The sequence below is a fragment of the Cupressus sempervirens genome, chromosome 1 (genome assembly GCF_028749045.1).
Source record: "Cupressus sempervirens isolate cs-2001-9-10 chromosome 1, ASM2874904v1, whole genome shotgun sequence".
In the NCBI taxonomy this organism is placed as follows: domain Eukaryota; kingdom Viridiplantae; phylum Streptophyta; class Pinopsida; order Cupressales; family Cupressaceae; genus Cupressus; species Cupressus sempervirens.
This window is the reverse complement of record NC_143118.1, coordinates 557,904,168-557,920,442: the sequence shown is the minus strand read 5'-3', so window position 1 is coordinate 557,920,442 and position 16,275 is coordinate 557,904,168. Positions and strand designations below refer to the sequence as shown.

The following is a 16,275-nucleotide window of genomic DNA, read 5'->3' as shown; positions in this document are numbered from 1 at the left end:
TTCTCACAAGGGGTGCACCTTTTATTTTCATTTGTTAAGTAGAAGAAATTATATCTGGTTATTATGCATTTTGTTTAAATTTTGTTGAGAGAGCATCAAAATGAACGCATGGAAATGCCTGTATGCCAGATTGTCTGGGGACAATTCCAGGCTGAATTAAAGTTTTCAAACATTGTCCATCTTTTTTAGGGAGATCATTTATCAGTGGATATCTAGGTGATAAGAGATAGCCGCAAAGAGATATTGGATATGGTAATACTGTTTTCAATTGAAGCTTTTGAATGGGAAGATGAAAGGAAACCTTCTCAGCTTTTTGCGACCATCAGCCATTTTTGTTTCCAATTTTACTTACAATTCTTCAAGTCAAGGATTACTCATAAAGTTTTGTGTTTACTTTGTTTTGTGTTGAGAATTTCTATTACTATTTCATTATCACCAAGAAGCTATTTGAACTCTTCTTTGAAGTCTTGCTTTAATCTTTACCATGTATTAATGGAGGCCTGGTCATTTTATGTATACGAGTCAGTTGCTACTCCTTGAAAGGCAGCTAGGAAAGATCATATAAGAAAATTGTTTTGTTATCTAGCACATTTTCTGTTTGGCGTATTTCACAAGACTTATAGTTCCTAATGGATCCTCCAATCGATTGCTTCTAAACTTGGGCAATATTTACTTTAAACCACGAAGGCTTGCCATGGTTTTATCCCGCTGCAAACCTAGCACTTACAATCTTCTTGCTTTGGGAATCTTGATTCAAATTTTCCAGTATTTCTCTCATACTCTTGGCTATGTAGGAACCCTCAACTCTTCCCTTGGCCTCATACTTCCATGCACTTGTTTTGCCCTCAAATTTTCTTTTATACACCCTTGGCTTGACTTTTCTCCTTCGGTGACAAATTTCAATGCCCCAAAGATTACTATCATACAACTCTTTGGAAGAGTGTGACACCGTCTTCTAACTTACCTTGTCTATAGAAGCTAGTGTTGACATTTGATCTTGATTATGTTCTTTGGAAGGGCTTCGACAGGGGAGTTGTCTTTTTGTGTTTTCCTCCAACATTTCTCGTAATCTTCTCATTTGTCTTTGTTCAATGATCCTTAAAGATTGCGTGATCTTATGTTCTTGACCATATTGTGTCTTGTTCTCGCCATTATTGGAATTCTGGGGCATGAATCACTGAAATCTGAATTGATGCCAAATGTTTATTGCTCTTTCTGATAAAAATAACGTGATTTAACAATAGAGAGTTGATAGTGCATACCAAATACAAGAGTAAAATGTATTTTTATTTTTGCACACAAAATTATTACACGAAGACTAGAGATGGTTAATTAGGAATCGAAGCTGATTCAACTAGAATATACTACTTTACTTGATGACGTAAAATCTATTTAGCAGACCCAATGGTTGTGAAGAGAAACACAACTGTCGACCAACTGATGCTTATAAGTATTGGAAGACGAAAAACACTTACGACCCAACAAAAGATCCATTATAAATATTATTTTGTGGTTTGGGAGGTGTAGTTAGAAGGTTTGATTTTCCCAGAGTGAAGAGCACTTGTGTGCTTCTTGTTTTTAGGTTGTATGAGCACTCCTTGATGGAATGTTACATTACTTAACATGTCACAAAACAATTTTTTTTGGGTATTTAGTTTTAGTGCGACCTACTTGATAGTTGGCACACCATAGTTATTTTGGTTTCTTTTGAATATTTTCTTTCAACCTTTAGTTTTTTCATCATCCACATCATGTCCCACCTTAAGGTTTGGATCATCATACTCTTACACTTGTCGGTAAATTTCTTTCATTTTGATGCAGAGGTACTTAATAGTCCCACAAACAACCTATAGGTTTACCTTACTCCTTGATTGAATGACTCAAGGACAATGAAGAATTGTCATCCTCAAAAGGCCCAACCAAATATCCAAACCTCCTCTAGACTTCTTGCACAATAGAGACACCCACCTTCATACAAGGCTTTGACATGGATACTTGACTTCCTTTTATCCCTTTAGGGCTCACAGACATCTTACAAAACTCTTCCCAAATCCATCGAATGACAAAGATGACATTTACTCACTAAAACCCTATGTAAACCCCATGTACACCAAAACCACAACATAGGTTTTATACCACAACTTTGGAACAATGGTTGTGCAGGCCATTGAATCTAATTGAGATCTTGCGTACTACTTGTATGCAACAAGATTCACTCATTTACTCAACCCCAAAACACCATTTTGGTCAGATCCTTCAATGAGTCCCTATTAGGCCTACTAGCCCAATTAGCCCTATCTAGTGCAAATTTGGACAATATCTCCTAACTCCTTGATTACATGGACAAACTTTTTGCGACATTTGATAACTTTTGTCATTTATTAACATGGTGACCTCCTAGGTCCCTAAAACTTTGCCAATATACCAAGTTAGGCTTACAAATATGGAAAACATATAAAACACTCCATTTCCACAATTTTGGAGCCTTTGTCCGTAGTTTGATCAACTATGTCCTGATTGGATACAAGAAGCAACTTGGCTAGGAAGCCTTACAAAGTGATTGAACAGTATTTGGGAATGGTCCAAGGGACCTTAGTACATCAAAAGACAACTCCTATGAATGCCTAAACCATCCTATTGAGTACTTTGTGGGTGCTCCTGCACCACCTTGAGATGATGTTTTATTTTCATTCTCAATGTTTGTCACCCAATTGTAAGCATTGGTGTACGAGGATGAAGGTGCTACTTTCACCTTTCTGTGCAATGAGAGAATCAGCCCCTGATGAACCAATGCTTCATTGGCCTAATGGTTGGTTAGTTTTCAAACTTCATTGATAGTTCTTTGAGCCGATGATTCTAAGATTGTATGTTCTAGTGTTTTTCTTGTTTGGGATAACTGATCTTTGGCACAATCTCATAGTCATCTTGCAGCAATTTGATTTCTGCCTCATGCTTTCTTCAATGTGTCACAGGAGGCTGTTGTTTCTGCTTTAAGTTTCATGAACCGGTGTATAGTTACACCCTATGGCATTGCTAGAAATGCTCTTAGCCAATAGTGTTTGTCTTCTTGGATGCTCTATATACAAATGTTTTGCATGTCTTGCAATGCTTCGCAAGATCTTCGAACTTGTTTTCCACATTCAGACTTGCCAGGGGAGTCACCATTTTTCTCACTGATTTTGTTATTGTGTGTTGGACTTGGATGAACTATCTTGAACCATTCTTCATTCCGGAAACAACTACTCAAGGGGGTTTCCTTCCTCAAGAAACAAAAAGTTCTTGATCAGAGAAATTAGATAATGAAAATACCACAGTAACCCTTCTTTTCCAGACCCAACCTCCTTTTATAGATTTTTTCTGTTGCTTTTTGAAAAAAATTACTTTTTCTTTTTCATTTTGTTTCCTAAAATGTGCCCTTTTGCCCTTTCTAATATGCTTTTTGTTTTGTTGTTTTCATTGCTTTTTCTGTGAAAAAAAAGTTTTATGTTGTTTTTTTTTGAAAAAATGTTCATTTTTTCTGAAAGAATATTTTTGCTTAATAAATAACATAAGTTTCCATATGACCACATTTCATGACCTTGAGCTTAGCAACATTATATTTGCATATCGAAAACAACCTTTTAAAATAATTAAATGTAGGCTATCAATTAAAACATTGAAAATTAACTTTTGATAACTTAATTATTTACTCAAATCTCCCTTTTTCAATGCCAATTATCTTACAAGACAACTTTTGAAAATAAGCCAATGGCTAAACAATTGCTCACGTGCAAGAAGGGGACATTACATTTGTGTGATATCTCAACAATAATCTGAGTTACATTTTATTGTTCATAGTTATAGAGAAGCTTTAATATGACACACATAATTGAGCTCTTATATGTTGTATATTTTTAGGCAACCATTCAAGGAGAATCTAGTTTGGATTACACTTATGAATGTAGTTGGCCATTGGTGTTACAGTGATTATATCTCTGTCATTCCATTGTTAGACAGCCGAGGGAGCTGGTGGGCTAGGGAAAACAAAGAAGCATGCTGTCAGGCTAGCAACAATATATTAGGAAGGGGGTTAAGGCCTTGATAGTGAGGCTCAGGAAGACAAAAAACAGCACATGAGGATCTCGATTATTGCTTCTACATTAGGCACTTAGTCTATTATAGAGACTCCTTTGGCTATAAGTAATGGTGGGAAACACATTGAGAACTAGTTAAACGAGCTTGTCGAATTAGTTAATCTGGTTTAAACATGCTTATCATTCTAGAGATGGAACCTATACCTCTAGAGTACCAATTGAACTGTATATCCTATGAGTTCACATATTGGAGAATGGGTCTTCTTGACTTTTGTACCCTTTGATTAGGATTATTCATATGGGACGTTGATTCAATTTTTTAGCATCACGGGGCCTATGGTCCAAGCTTTGTAAGGCATTTATGAGGTTGTAAGTCCTTTAGATATTGTGGGTGAACCATCTCATATCTATCAATATATTTTAGAGGCATCATATGTACAGAGATTTCTAAAAGACGGCTTCTATCAGGGATTCACTAGAACTGTAGTTGGTTAAGGATGGCCAGGGGAAGACTTTTCATAAACATGTGAAGCAATGGCTGCCTTCTATCTGTTCCTTAGGTCACTTCTCCAATACAAAAGGTATTAAATTAGCAATTATTGAACACATTTTTTTTATACCAATATCTCCTGTAGTCGTCTATGTCTAAGCAACACAAAATAGAGGTGAAAAGTGAGAATGCCTTTTGGGGTTGAAGCATGTGTTCTTGTATTAACAGGCCCATTTTCAAGGCAAGTGTACCAGCAGACCCAACTCACCCTGGCATAAGAAAAGTAGGTTATTGAGGTTGAAGGAAAACGGGGGATTGCTGACAGAGAGTTGGCAGAGGCAAAGAGAAAAGTTTACGAGCCAGCAAAAGTGGTTAGGCATTTGTAGCAATGTGAACTTGTAGAAGCCAAGAATTCTCAATAGTGAAATTAAGTGTACATCTATACATAGAACCGAAGAAACTCATGGTTGTCCATATTGAGTCTTCTGGTTTGCCACTTCTTGAAGCTGCAGGGACATCTTCTAGTCCCCAAGATATAACCTCTTGTAGCTGAGTTAATTTTTTCTTATGAATATTGTTAGAAGAGACTTCTGATTTTCTTAAAATGAAGTTCAATTTAATAGATTTTTGTTGTAGTTGAATTGTTATGTTTTATCAGCATTTGGTAGTGATGTAAATTCATTTGCTCAGTTGTTGATGGTTGTGTACACTGTAACCAATAACCAGAAGTTTAATCTTTGGGAAAGCAATTATGTGTCAGGGAAGTTATGATGATTTTAGCCTTCCCTGTATTGAAAAATTAAATAATACCAAACCTTTAAGAAAAGATACATTTATCAGTATTAACTGTGTTCAGTTCCTGTTATTATTTCTTTTGCTGTAATCTGGTAATGTGGAATCAATAGCAAACTAATGTATACCTTGTTGTCTCCTGATGTTTTTCAATGATAAGAATTATGTCACTTTGATATGGTTTATATATCGAAATGTTTCTGAACATATTTTAACATTTTAGTTGATTAGATCATAAAGTACATTGATCAATTGGATAGAATCTTCTCATTCAGTTTTGCACTCAAGTAATATTCTTAAGTTTCTCTTTAACCCAAAGAGTGCACATTTGTTTCCATTCACTGTATCATTGTTCAATGCATAAAGACGGCATACAATAATTAGTACTAATAGGTTGGACAATAGAGCTACTTATATTTAAAATGGCCTCTCCTGATGATTAGATGGTTAATATCAGGATTTAGGTCATTCTTTTGATCTTTTATTACTCTTTATATTCTGTAGCTTCTTAATATCCTTATTAATTTCCTACGACTTTATTTTACATTCCAATGATTAACAGGAGACTTTGCATAAGGAGCTTTCCAATTTAGCAAGAGCAGCTATGGAGCTTTTAAAATGGCACATAGTTCCTCAGCCATATGTGTCATCAGCTATCTCTGTGCTTATATCTGCAAGTAATGACAGTAGTTGGCATACTAGAATTGCAACATTAATGTTTCTGCAGTCCTTCATGTATAGGTTTGTAACTTGTTCCTTTCCTATCCATCTTAAAATATAGAAAAATTTGAATTATTATATAGAGGCAGTACTAGGGATTTTCTCCTGTTAAGTGTCTATAGATGGAATGGCCAGCTATTAGCTAATACTATTTGCGAGAGATTGACCATACCATCAGAGTAGATGTATATGCACACTCAAGTTTTGTTCTACTGTAGTTACATCGCTCTGCAGGACAATTTTTGTTGCATCGTTAAGAATCCATTTTCCTGGTGATCTTTCTTACTAGAGAGTAGAAGCTTTTCCTTGTACAATAAGTGTCAAGTGTAAATATTACAAAACTTTGATGCTTTATAGTTGATGGGAATTAATACCAATTTTAGTTATGGAGGGGAAGACAATATTTGTTCTGAATGTGGAGTAATGGTTTATTCATAAGAGTTTCTTCTATTTGTTTACAAGTATAATAATGTCAGAAATTAGGTAGGAAAACCATGTTGCAATAGGAGGAAGATATTGAAGAATGAAAAACATCTTCAGCCATACTTCAGTTGAAATATTAATGCCAATAAACATGTATATTGGCAGCATCAATATAACAACAGGTTTTGATGATCCCAAACATACGTGCTACTTGAGAGGATCGTATGCATTCATCTTTATGAGTTTTATATGCAATTGATATAAGCTAAATTTTAAGACTTTTCCTTTTGTAAGTTTATGTCATCCCTCTAAATAGAAGAGTTCTTCTGCAATGAATTTTTGAGCAGACATATATTCCTTTTGTCAAGCTTTGAAACTGAGCATGTGTGGAATCAACTGCAAAAGCTTCTCACAGACGAGCAAGTAGAGGTGAGTTCATATCTTACAAAATTCATTCAATATTTTTTCATCATGTGATCTTTTGCAAATCAATAATGCAGCCACTGTTAGACTTTACCTTTTATGAATTCTTGGATTCCATGCCAATATTTCTTGTATTATCAAGATGAACTTAGGTGTATAGCGTAACCGTATACTATTTAGGGGAAATGAGCAGTGTCATCCTAGAAAAAAATGAACTATCAGAATCATCTGAATGTGAGTTTCTGACTTCATTTGATAGCCTACCGTTGGTGCTTTTCTGCAGAAGATACTACGACCAGAAATGCATTAAAAAACTAAATACTACAACGAAGATTGCTGTTCTGCCCCAAGAATAACACAATGAAATTGAAAAAAACTATTTTGTGTAATAATATTTTCTTTTACCTAGTTGCATGCTAATGAAAGGTTTTCTCACGATTAATTAGCTGTTGAATTTAGTGATGATGAAACTTGATTTGTTTGGTCTGGCAATGCTATGTTGGTTTCTTCCCTAACTTCAAAACACACTTATTATTGTAGTAAAGTTGAGTTAGTTTGATTGGTTCCAACTATGAGGCACTCCATTATTGTTGCAGCCATACAATCCCAATGTCTAGTAGTTGCTTACTTTTACTCTGTTTTAGTCTAAGTTGTCAAATCAGGATTGGGAATGGGTATGGGTACGTGAGTACAAAACACTGGTATGGCATAGATTTTTGTAGGGGGTTTGAGTATGTTTTTGGTACATTCATACAAACATATATATGTAAGTATGTATATGTATATGCATGTATATGTATATGCATGTATGTGTGTGTGTGCATATCTATATATATACATGCAGCATAAAAATAGAAATAATTTTACAATGTTATATACCTATACATATGCTAAACAAAACCATTACAAATTTTAAGTTTTGAAATGTATTCTAATTTAGATTCAGGATTCCATTTCAAAAAGACCATGTCAGAATCTCATGGTAGATAAGTTCAGAGCCTGCTAATCAGCAGTCTAGATCTTAAAAATATCTAAAAGATCAAACTAGAATCACTAAGCATTTCAGCATTTAAAAACAAAAATCCCAGATGTGTAGCCACAGGAGATTCGTTACGGAATCATATACCAGTACATTTCCTACCTGGAAATGCCTGGAAGAAGTCCCATGATTCAGCAACCTAGGTTTTAGTGGAAGACAAGGAAACTGTATGCAACTGTATGGTGGAGTTTGATCTCCTCATATCGGTAGGACTGACTCCATTAGAACTTGTGTAGCATAATTGCTTGATCTTTGATGATTGTTGGCAAAAGATGCAGGTCATCTGTTCCAGCCAACTGATTTTGGTGGTTATAAGAATGAGAATGATGACTAACAACAAAGCATATATTTGGTTTGAACAGATCTAATATAGATCAACTAGCACTAATTTTCTATATACTAATTTATTGGCCGGTAAAGACTCAATGTGAGCTAAAAGTTTAAGCCCAACCTCCATAAAATTAGACAAAGGATTGCAACTTCTATCTTGAGTTTCTCTAGGACACTTTGACCGAATCTGGTCTGAGAGCCAAATAGTACACATTCTAGTTGCCAAAAATCTAGACCTAGAGACAGTGCAACAGGCCTAAGTCTAAAAAGTTGGTCATAAATTAGAATTTATTCTTTGAAGAGGATGGGCCCACAATTAGTGATGGTTACATCATCTACATTGACACTGAAAATCATAATATCACCACTATTTCTTTTTCAGAAACTTCTCTATCCTAAATCTTCTACTTGTTGATCAATGTTGATGTATTAGGAACATGGATTCTATTGAAGTCTATTTATAGATTCAAACAACCTATGTAAGACACTAGGGAAGCGTAAGATGCTACCCCTAATTGCAACCCTATTTTTTGCACTTACTTAAGCCAGTCAGCTTTGTAGGTAATTTGTCAAACAGTTGGCTCACTTACTGAGTTCACTTTTCATCATGATAATATTAAAAAACAGTTTGCTCATATAACCAAATTAAGGATTTCAGGTTTTTTGATAATGGAAAATGTAACTTCCAGGTAGATAAGAACATTGAATAACAAATAATCCACTGCAGTTTTGTGAAAGTGAACATCAATTAAAGAAAAATGTAGCATAGCTTAAACATAGATTCCTGACCTGATTTATTAGCATCCACGAACTGAGACATTTTTAACATGAGCAAACTACTGATATTCATTTAATCCCAAACCCAAGATATATACTGGACTGCCCCTACAATTCTGAAGATGTATAGCAATGAATGCATACAATAGATTAAAACATCAGCAAGATAAGTTCTCAATCCAAAGTCTCTCAAAGAGTATTCCACTTTTAAGCTTAGTTGCTAATTCGTGAAACAAATCCGATTCGGGCACGTGAATCGGATCCAAGGATTATGATTGAGGAGGATTCGTGTGTGCGTGCATGTATATATATATATATATATATACACACACACACAATAGATTAAAACATACTTCAGCAAGATAAGTTCTCAATCCAAAGTCTCTCGAAGAGTATTCCACTTTTAAGCTTAGTTGCCGATTCGTGAAACAAATCCAATTCGGGCACGTGAATCAGATCCGTGGATTACGATTTGAGGAGGATTCGTGTGTGTGTGTGTGTGTCTACATACATACATACATACATACATATATATATATATATATAAAAGTTTAGTTGCCAATTCATGAAACGAATCCAATTTGGGCACATGCATCGAATCTGTGGACTTGGGATTTTTTTCCCCTAATTATGATACGTGGAGGATTCGTGTATATATATACTAAAATATAAGAGAAATATACATAATTCTAAAACTAAATCATTTCATAGTATGAATCTATGATTCTAGTATGGATCTATGAATCTAGTATACTTGATAATTGATCTATTTTCACGATTATAAATAAAATCAATTCATTCACATTGAATTACTGAATTGCAAAATGAAATTATGATCCTTGAGGATCCGGGTAGGATTCTTAATTCTGCCTGGAATCTCAAAGGGTTCAAGCTCGAAGCCGGATCTGGATCCGGTCTGTCTAGGGCGAATCCAGCAACTAATCTTTTAAGTGAAAAGAAATCTTCGAATACTCGAGTATGAAGTAAGTTTCCAGTTAAGAGTACCTAGTGATACCTCCAACTCAACACCCAAGATGGTATTCAAAAATCCTCAACCAAAATCCAATAAAGAGCTGCCCAAAAAGCCCTCCTAAAAGCCACAAAAAAGATCCTCAAAATCCACACCAAGAAGTATGGATTAAATGTGACAGCATGCCAAGAGAGGGCATCTAAGATATTCTCCAACCTTCATATCTAGGAGCTTCAATACTGAATTAGCCATGAAAAAATATGAATCATTTCCTTTGATTCCTCCAAATGAAAAAGTAATATCTACTGAATCCTGCAAGCTTGCCACTGAAGTTACCACACAAAGAAATCTCCAATCCGAAATGCATAGTGAAATACTTGAAAGCTATCTCTAACATATACCAACTAGAGTAGATCCCTTTTGCTACTGCTGCTAGTCTTTTTCAAGAGGGATTTTGTCCTTAGGAAGGTTGCGATGGAACAAGTCCAAATATCCAGAGCCACACAATGTTTTCTCAGACAGAAGTATCGGAAATAATAATCTGAACATATATAAACTAATTTTAACTTTATAAACTCCTTATATCTCCATATGTTGACATCTACTTCTGAAAAAGCAATTTTTAGAATAATTAAAAACCTTTTAACTCCCTAGCACCAATGAAAATTCACTTAATTAAATTTAAATAATGTTAAATATCCAATTTAATTTTAATACTTTAGGCTTATTTATATAATATCTCAAAACACCACAAGCTGTCAAGAAATCATTTCAGTGTAATAAATATCTATGCCAAATTACTACTCAAACCAACCGAAGCTGCTAGAAGATAATTGATACCGACATGAGCTCATACTATAAATTGTAGTGCTCATTAATGCAATCACCATCCAAAGTAGTAACACTACCAGAACCAACTGAACACATAAAGTGACAATTGATGCCAACATGAGCTCATAGTATAAATAACTGCTCTTTGAGTCCAAAGAAAAAAAACTTAGAAAAAGCCTTAAAGATATATACTATGCAAGAACTTACTATAAATAACAGTGTTCTTTGGGCACCAAAGAGAGAAAACTTAGAAAAACCAAGAAATATTATCTCCATGCAAGTACTTATAATAAATAGTAGTGTTCTATGAAAACCAAAAACAAACTAAATTGATTAACACTATGCAAGCACTTTTTGTAATAACAGTGTTCTTTGGGGACAAAAGAAAACAAATATAGAAAACCTTAGAAAAATCTGTGCCATGGTAGGACTTACTATAAATGACAACTTGTAATGCCTCTTTTTGGGACATTAGGAATCCAAAAGTCAAATTCATAAAATATTAAGTTTGGCTTAAGGGAGCTTAATGCAAATTTATAAAATAGGTCAAACTAATATTATAAAGTGAGGTAACAGAGACAATAATGAAAAAGACAAAAGGACAGGAGCAAGAAACTGAAAGGTCACTGATTAAGCATAAAAGAAGGATGAGGAGTTCATTTTGGGCAGGCTTGGATATTGAGTTGATTTGAGATTTCTCTAAAAGAAATTAAGGAAGCTTGAACTTCTATTCAGGAATCTGAGGATGCAAACCCACAGGGTCTTGCGTGGATCAGGTGTAGCCCTAGTTCATCATTTGTGGTGGATTCACATCATAATTCACATTGGAGATTACATGTGCATTTTATTGTCTCTCCAATCTGGCTGTGTAACTGTATTTAAGATTGGATTATGGTATTTGGTTATTGTATTTCTGATGTATAATACAATAACGTATTTTGAGGTATTTTAATGAACATTTTCTGCTACTTGCTGGATTATTCTACTGGTTTTAATTGCAAAGATATATTTCTATTTTCTGAAAATTACTTGTGAGACAATTTTGGAGATAATATCCTACTAGGATATGTTCAATGGTATCAGAGCTAAAAATCCATCCATCCAATAAGGAAGGGGGTCCCTAACCCCCTATATAGCCCTTTGGAGTTTGTCAGGAGCAATTTTTATAAAGATTTATCATTGCCGCATCTGGTTTGAATGTATTTAAGGCATGAAATTTAAAGATTAGATTTTGCAAATTATTATTGGACAGTGCTGGGACTTTGGAAGAGAAGAATTTTTTTATAAACTGGTAGAGACTTTAACCAAAGTCTTAAGAGCAGAAATTCTCTTATAGTGGCTACAATATTTTAATGTTTCCCTGTGAATAAATTGAGTAAATATTTCAAAACTAGTTTTGCTAAGTCCAGGATTTAATAACACCTTGGTCATTATGGGGTGTAGTCTTGAATAGACAAAGGGATGATATCGTCAGATGATTTTTTAATAACTATAGTTGAATCAAAATTTTTGAATATAACTCGCAAATAATTTCTCAAAGCATTTGATTAAATCCTGTCGTGACTGTTCATCTTTCTATTTTAATGCAATTTTTCATTTTCTTTTCTATAGAATCGATCGGAGATTATAGGAAATGATTTGAATATTTGTAGAAGAATAGTGGAAGTTGCACAGAATATCAAGCGACACTCATGAAATTCTTGAATAACACTAGGACTTAATCTTGAAGTGTTTGTAATTTCCGAACAAAGAGTTGTATAGTAGGCATTTTCTTTTCTGAATGGTGTCCAACTTTGAGACTGTCTTGCAAGAAGTTTTGTGGGGATAAAAAACCTCATTGGGCTACCTAGAAAAATCATATTGCAGGCTGAAGTATATTCACATGGAACTTGCCTTTGAGATTTACAGAGAATTGGTTGAATCCTTCCTGCGATAAAACAAAGATTCTGGAGAAACCATATTAATAGTTTTGTGCATAGCCAGGAGACTTATGAGTGTTTAAAGTAGTGAATTGAAAGTTATCGGATGGTCTTGATGACTAAGGGAGCATTAGAATGTATTTAGTGTCATGTCTGAATATTGCCTTGAAGAAATGTTTGTGATATGTCTCCTTGTAATAAAACAATCATGAAAAGGCACTAGAGATATTGTCTAGGCTGAGTCCGTTTCATTCAAAAAATGCATGTACAGTGGGAGTTGAAGAGAAAGAGAAAGGGGAACCGATAGCATTTTTTGGTTGAAACAATAGCATCCAATCTTTTCAGTATCGCAGGCAGATCAATGACATTCAATCATATCAGTTTCCCTTCATGAAAGCGTAACTCCTACTTCAAACAGAATTGGTTCCAAAATCAATGGGTCCATTTTTGCAATTATGAAGTTGATGACATTGTATTAGCACAAGGAACGACTCCGTGTTTGGATGGTCTTCCATTTTTGCTAATAAGCCTCTATCATACATTACTGTTGATCTCAGCCTGAAGAGGGGTTGCTTGGCAACTTGCAGATATGAGTTGATTAAAAGAAAGAGTTTTATCATCAATGTTTCCAAATTTCTGTTGCAAAGCCTTTCTAAAAGCACAGATTTTTTAGTGACGAGTCTCTGACATCATAGTTGTTTTGGGTGTTTGGCATGAGATGGTGCCGTGAATGTAGGAAAAGAAAGAACTGCCATTACAAGATACTGGAAATTCCATATGTTCGAATTGAATGAAGATTCAATTTTTCTGTGTTGTATGCATGCATTTGGTGTTGCCATTCACATAATTTTCTGAGGAGCCATTGAAAACTCAGTTTTCTCTTTTGTTTACATAGGGGAAAGAGCATATTAGCGTGCCTTTCTAAATTAGCTCATGCACAGGACATTCAATATTGCCCAGCTGGTGGCAACCATAGGAGTTATCTGATTTTTCTGTGAACCTGTTGAAGTTAAAGTATTGTTACGAAACAGAGATAAGTTTATGAAGTCTGTGTTTAATAAGACTTTCTATCTGTTTATATGAAATTCATTCAACTCATCTTTTATCAGGCTATGCTATCCAAACTTCTATGAGTTTGTCTGTGATTTCTGTTTATCAGAATCAGTCTTTGCATTAGAGTAGGTTGTCTGTTGAGTTACAACTATTACTAAACTACATATCATAATTACTTACGTCTGTTGTGGTTATTGCATTATCAATTTGCACTACATATGCGATTCCGCCCTGCCAGAACCATAAGCTTAAAGAGGGAACTGCATAATTCTTATAGTGCCTAGCAGGGGTTAGCACAGATTTAGTAACCAGTGGGCAAGCTAGCTGTTGACAGAGTGTCCCTGAAGTTAAATTGGTGGAAGACATTACAACTTAACAATTTTACTTTGGGTCAATGGAAAATCTCAAAAATGAAGTGTTCTCAGAAGAATTCAATAATACATTCAATGGTGACCACCCTCGAGACTTGCAGAAAGAGACAGGAATAGGCAATTGGTAGTATATGATTCGCTTACAATTGAAGTCCATGCAAATCCTAGACGGTGTTCTTTTCAAGCTGGAAGAATTAGAAACATATTTGTCAAAAGTAGGCCAGTCAGATTGTAGGCTTCTTAACTGGGCCTTACAATCATCAATGGTTTCCTTTGATGTGAGACTAACAGTTGCGTCCTGCCTTAGTGAAATCATCGGAATAAGAACTCCTGTTGCACCTTATAGTGATAGCATAGGAGCATCCTGGGTTGCATTGCTATCCTACTCGGTAGATATATGCTTAGTTATCATTGTGAACCTGTTCGGTGACTTCGTTGCTGATTGGCTTAGTGAAGGTGTTTTTGTCTTCGTTTACCAAGTGACTCGGGTTCTTCTTTCTCCAAGTGGATTTCTATCCTGTGTTCACTGAGTGCCTTAGTGACTCTTTTTTTACTGTTGTTCGGTGATGTCTTGTTCTTCTTTCACCGAGTTGTCCGTTTGGCTCTTATTTAAGAGCCGACTTGTGTATTTAATTCATGGTCATGATTTAATGTATTGGATTGATCATTGGGATGCATGCGGACCGTTATGTGGTCAGCCTTCTCCATATGATGATCTAGAATCTTCTGTAAGCCGTTTTGGCAAGTATAAATAAATTATTGTGGTCTAGGTTTAAGGGAATAGCTTTTTGGTTAGGATATGGAAAAAAGGGATCATAGATCTCGCAAGATGGAGGATATTTTTTGTCTGAATAATTGTATTGGTCGTAACCTAGAATGCCTTATAGCTGGGCATGTATGATGAAATTTTGATGAAATATTGAAAGATTGTTGGTTTTCTCTCCTTTTTGGGGTTGTCTCTTTGTGAATTGCTTTTGTTGAGTTAATTTAGCGAGGTTGTATAGTAATAAGGCGAGCCCTTGACCCTAGTTATCATCATTCCCTTGTGTCGAGTGGTATTAGAGCAAGGTTTCATCCTTGTGGAGATTGGATCATGTAGAACCCTGTTTGCCAAGTTTCAGTTCATATCTTTTGTCTTAAGGTTTTGAGTCGAGTCAAGTGTCAAAGTCTTGAGTCTGAGTTTAGATTGCCAATAGGATGATCTTTCTTCTCATCATCCCTTTGAGTCAACCTAATGCGGGAATCATATGAGCGATGCATCAGTCCAAAGCTAGGTGATGAGGGTTTTTGAGGGTTTGTTATGCGTTATTCTAATGAAAAGAAGGTCTAGATGATTTTGCTAATTCATATTTCCTTGTTCCCGATCATGTCGAAGACAAAGATTCATGTTGAGAAGCAGTTCTTCATGAAAGCATTTCTAAAATCTGTGAGAAACCCTAACTCTATGATCAAGTGTTCCATTAAAGGCATAATACAGGTAAAATAGAGAAATCACAGACATATATAGAGTAGATGTAGTAGAAATTGTCGAAGATTGAGGCTAAAGAATTGATATGCAGATCATGAAGACAAGTCATGAGCAAGATCAGTTGAATTTAATACAGAGTGAACGCTAAAAAAATATAGAAATGGTGAAGAACACGGTCAAAGGTGGCGAAGACCTGAGTTGAAATGAAATCAATGGTTAATATCTAATCCGTGCAGAGTTGAAAAGTTAAATTGAATGAAAGAACACATGCTATTGGCCAGTCGAAAAGTCCAAATGCTTACCTATCAGATCAGGTCCCATTTGAATATTAAACGGAAGTTGAATGTCTTCAGCCGTTGGATTGGAAGAAAATCCACGATCATCATTATGTCACTATGTAAAGTTGCTTGATCATTATTTATAGCGACATAATGATGGATCTATACGTGTCCTATGGGCCATCACATTTCACAAAGCGTAGCTAGAATCTAGTCACGAGGTGCCATGAAGCAAGGAAGGTCAACGTCAAATTCTCTGGGCAATGAAAAAGTGCCAACTGTTTGCCACGGGGTATATAGCCGGACAATGGACCTACA

The 16,275-nt window shown here is 35.2% G+C and overlaps 1 protein-coding gene across 1 annotated transcript in view; it reads left to right on the top strand.

Annotated features, from left to right (window-relative positions):
- PA200 (proteasome activating protein 200) overlaps positions 1-16,275 on the top strand; it is a 290,511-nt gene that overhangs the window by 221,333 nt on the left and 52,903 nt on the right. The window contains exons 30-31 of the mRNA XM_089830694.1: positions 5,918-6,096; positions 6,846-6,927. Coding sequence (XP_089686820.1) covers positions 5,918-6,096; positions 6,846-6,927 — 261 coding nt within the window. The remainder of the gene's footprint in view (positions 1-5,917; positions 6,097-6,845; positions 6,928-16,275) is intronic.